This window comes from Entamoeba dispar, genomic scaffold (genome assembly GCF_000209125.1).
Source record: "Entamoeba dispar SAW760 scf_1105229458507 genomic scaffold, whole genome shotgun sequence".
Taxonomy (NCBI): domain Eukaryota; phylum Evosea; order Mastigamoebida; family Endamoebidae; genus Entamoeba; species Entamoeba dispar.
In genome coordinates this window covers 4,412-8,628 of record NW_001853227.1, presented here as the reverse complement: position 1 = coordinate 8,628, position 4,217 = coordinate 4,412, and the positions used below count along the sequence as shown (strand labels likewise).

At 21.8% G+C, this 4,217-nt stretch overlaps 1 protein-coding gene across 1 annotated transcript, besides 5 other annotated features; it reads right to left on the bottom strand.

Annotated features, from left to right (window-relative positions):
* Positions 1-6: 6 nt before the first annotated feature.
* EDI_016100 (chaperone Clpb, putative) lies at positions 7-776 on the bottom strand (the record flags this gene model as incomplete). Its single annotated transcript, XM_001734711.1, has 2 exons — positions 7-27; positions 75-776. 2 exons carry the CDS (start codon positions 774-776, stop codon positions 7-9), a joined length of 723 nt encoding a protein of 240 aa, XP_001734763.1.
* Positions 777-1,781: 1,005 nt separating this feature from the next.
* Positions 1,782-1,843: a sequence feature (AT_rich).
* Positions 1,844-2,783: 940 nt separating this feature from the next.
* Positions 2,784-2,946: a microsatellite.
* Positions 2,934-3,114: a microsatellite.
* A 276-nt stretch (positions 3,115-3,390) lies between these two features.
* Positions 3,391-3,570: a microsatellite.
* A 6-nt stretch (positions 3,571-3,576) lies between these two features.
* Positions 3,577-4,217: part of a repeat region that runs on past the window's edge.

Sequence of the window (4,217 nt, the reverse complement as noted above, 5' to 3'; positions counted from 1 at the left end):
CTGCTTTTATCTTTCTTCAATTGTCCTCTATATTGTGCTCCTGCTATTAATGCTCCCATATCTAATCCAATAACTCGACATTGTAAATTACTTGGAACATCTCCTTTAACTATTCGTTGTGCAAGTCCTTCAACTACTGCTGTTTTACCTACTCCTGGTTCTCCTATTAATACTGGATTATTTTTTGTTCTTCTTGATAAAATACGAATAACTCGTTTAATTTCTTCATCTCTTCCAATAATTGGATCCATCTTTCCACTTTCTGCTTGTGCTGTTAAATCATTTCCATATTTCTTTAATGCTTCATACTGACTTTCTGCTTCTTTTGTTTCTACACTTTGTCCTTTTCTCATTTCTGTTATTTTTTTGTTAAATTCTTTCACATTAATTCCACTATTTCCTACTATTGTACTAATTTCTTTCTCTTCCATTAATGACATTACAATTACATCTATTGCAAGATATGAGTCTCCCATTCTTTTTTGTTTCTCTATTGCTCTTCTTAATACTTGTTGTGTTGTTGGATGAAGTCCAATATCAACTGGTGGTGGATTTTGAACTACGATTTTATTCATTGTTTCTTTTATTTCTTTCTTTAATTTATTAACATCACCTCCCATCATTTCAACTATTCGGATAACAATATTTGATTCTTCTTCAACAATTGCTTCCATCATATGAATTGGCATAATATATGCATTTTTTCTTTCAAATGCTATTTCTTGTGATTCTTTGAACATTTGAACAGTTGCATCTGTCCATTTGTTTGGGTCCATGTTTTATTTCTAAATGCTTGTTATTTGTTCAAGTTCCTTTAAATACTTAATGAGGATGATGTGATGACTTATTGTTGTGTTGGTTGTTATTCATATTTTGTTATTCATATCAACGTGGAATAACGTGGTATCATGTCATCAAATAATAACATAATTTAATAACAAAAATGAAATAATATCACAAATATCAATGACAATGATGATTTAATCATTGAATGAACATTAAACATTCAAAATAAATGAATGATTTAATTATTATGTTAATGTGAAATTAGTGTAGTAGAAAATATTCTCTTAGTATTTGTGTAACTTCTGTTAATAGTGATGAACAACCACATTCATAAAAACAACTCTTTCCAAATGATGTAATTTTGATTGGAGAATAATCGAAGTCATTCAAGAACAACCATAAAAACAGCTATCGTAATTTAACAATTGAAGTAGTAAAGTGATAGAAGATTACCCTGCACTTTCTAAAACAAGTATTTCTAATTTAGTAATAGAAGGAGGGATAGTAATTATTTAATGATAAACATCCATAAAAACATTGACAGTCCAATTTATTAATTGAAGTAGGAGTAGTGATATTATTTAATCTACATTCATAAAAACAATAATATCCAATTCTAGTAAATGATGTTGGAATATTAACTGATGTTAAAAATAAACAACCAAAAAACATGTATTTCATAATTCAAAACAGAAAATGGAAGAGTAATTAATGTTACCTTGAACATTTAATAAAGTATTCATTTACTAATTTATAAATTGAAAAATGAATATTAATGGAATATAATGAAGTACATTTACACAAACAATTAATACTTATTTAACTAATTGTAATTGGAATAATAAATTCATTAATAATTGTTTTTCAATTTCTCTTCCATTCATTAATTTTAAACTCTACAATAATTCAATACTAACTAACGCTGGTTCATTATAAAATACTCTTTTCATTTATGAATTTTAATTTTTCTAAAGGAATTGATGTTAATAATGAACATTATTATAAATTAATATATTCTATTTGTATTATTTATTGTTAGAATGTTAATATTTTTAATGACCTACATCCCAAAACCAATTATCTTTTAATTCTTTATTTGTTGTTGGTATTGTAACTTGTTTCAATGGACTCTAATATTTAAAACTATATTCTCTGAGTGATTTGATTTCTGGTAGCATTGTACTTACAGATGTATTTCTATCATATTGTGTATATTCTATATTTACAGATATTTCATTTTTCTTTCTCTTTTAAATATCTTGAATATTCTACTTTATACCATATTACTTTTTGAATATTCTTCAATCATTAAATATTTCATCATCATAATTATAAATATGAAATGTTTCAATATTAGGAAAGAATCTTCTTGAATATTCATCTAATGGAATTGGATTAAAATGAAATCGTTCCATATTTCCTTGAAATCTTTTAATTCCTATTTCTAAATTAATAAAATCATTAGTATCATTAAAGTACATTGATACTATCATTATTTCGTTGTTATATTCAATTCATAAATGAAGTATAAGATGATTACAGAATATGAATTTGATATTATTTCATTGAGTGTTATCAATTATTTGAAGATTGAAATAGAAATATGATGATATGAATTATCATTGATAATACTATGAATGATATGAATGAATTTACTGATGAATGATGAATATCAAGAGAGAAATGAGATGTGTTATAAGAATATACAATTGTTTAAATATCAAAATGATAAATATCAAGTAAATGTGATAGAATAGAATAAAAAGAAATAAACAAATTAATTATATCACATTGTGTATGTCATATTTAATTTATCAAATATAATACATTGTAAATAGAATCACAATACAAAATAAATCAAATAATGAAGGAGAGATTACAATTGAGAAAGATAGATAAATTCATTATTTAAATTGAAATTGATTGATATTTTTTATTTTTTAGTTGATAAGAACATGATAAATCATAAAAAAGAACACAACAATAATCATTCTCAAAATATGAAATAAACAATAACCATAACATACAAAACAATTAGAAATAATATGGAATGAACGATAAATATGAATTTTATCAGAAAGAATAAATAATAAGAAATTTGAAAGAAAAATAAAGAAATGATATGAAAAATGATAAAATAAGTTGAAATAATAGAAGATATACATTATAATATCATCACAAATTATTATGATGATAACTAACAGTTAAATGAAGAATGAAAGAGAAATAATAAATGATAAATATGATATTTTATATAAAACACAATAAAATAATAAAATAATAATAAATGATATAGTGATATTATCAGTACAATGATAATGTATTACATCAACATTAAATATATCATTGAAAATATATAATTCAATTCTTTTTTAAATAAACAACACAAATAATAGAAATGAACAGAAGAACAAAAGAAATGATTGAGTTTATTGAAACAATTCAATAAATGATGTAATTGACATATTCAAAGAAGATAATTCAATATGATGTTATAAAATCATTAATTTGTGTAAAATTAAATATTATCTTCATTATATCAATTATTAAGTAATCAAATAATAAAGAAATGATGAGATTAACAATAATCAAATGATAAGATTCAAATGAAATATTGAAAAGAATGAACACAAATACAATATATTTCAACAACAAACAAAAGATAAATAATACAGAAAAAGAAATAAAGAAAATACATAAAATAAGAATAAATAATACAGAAAAGAATAAATTAAAATATTAATCAAATAACAAACATACAATAAATAAATACAAATAAAAGAATCAACAATGAAATGAATAATAAAATAAATAATAAATAATATAAATTAAAATAAATTAAAAGTAATATTCAACTTATATAATAAAACAGAAAATAAGAAAGAATAAAAGAATAAAGAATGATAGAAATAAATAATTAAAATAAAATGAAATATAATAAATTAAAGAATGATAATAACATAATAAAGAACAACAAAATAATAATAATAAATAAGAAGAATAAGAAATATAACATCATAAAATATAATGATTAACTCATTATTATTAATTTCATTATTCATTATTCTTTCAAATAAAATAATAAAATAATAAAGAAATAAGTTAAATTATAAACAATCATTATATTATTTAATAATGATTGAAATAATCTTATTATTTGTATGGCTCATGTTCAAATAAACCATAAGGAATAATCTCATTTCATTTCAATTACAATAATTCGTTGTGGTATGAAAAATTCTGGCCATTCTTTTCCACAAAGTGCATTTGTTAATCCTTTATATTCATATGAACATTGATTACAAAATGATTCTGTTTTATATTTTTCTTTAAAAATACGAATATCATATCCATATCCAAATTCAAACAAATAAACATCTGACTGATTATATAAACAAAATGTATCTTGTGGTTCTTTAATATCAAATTTC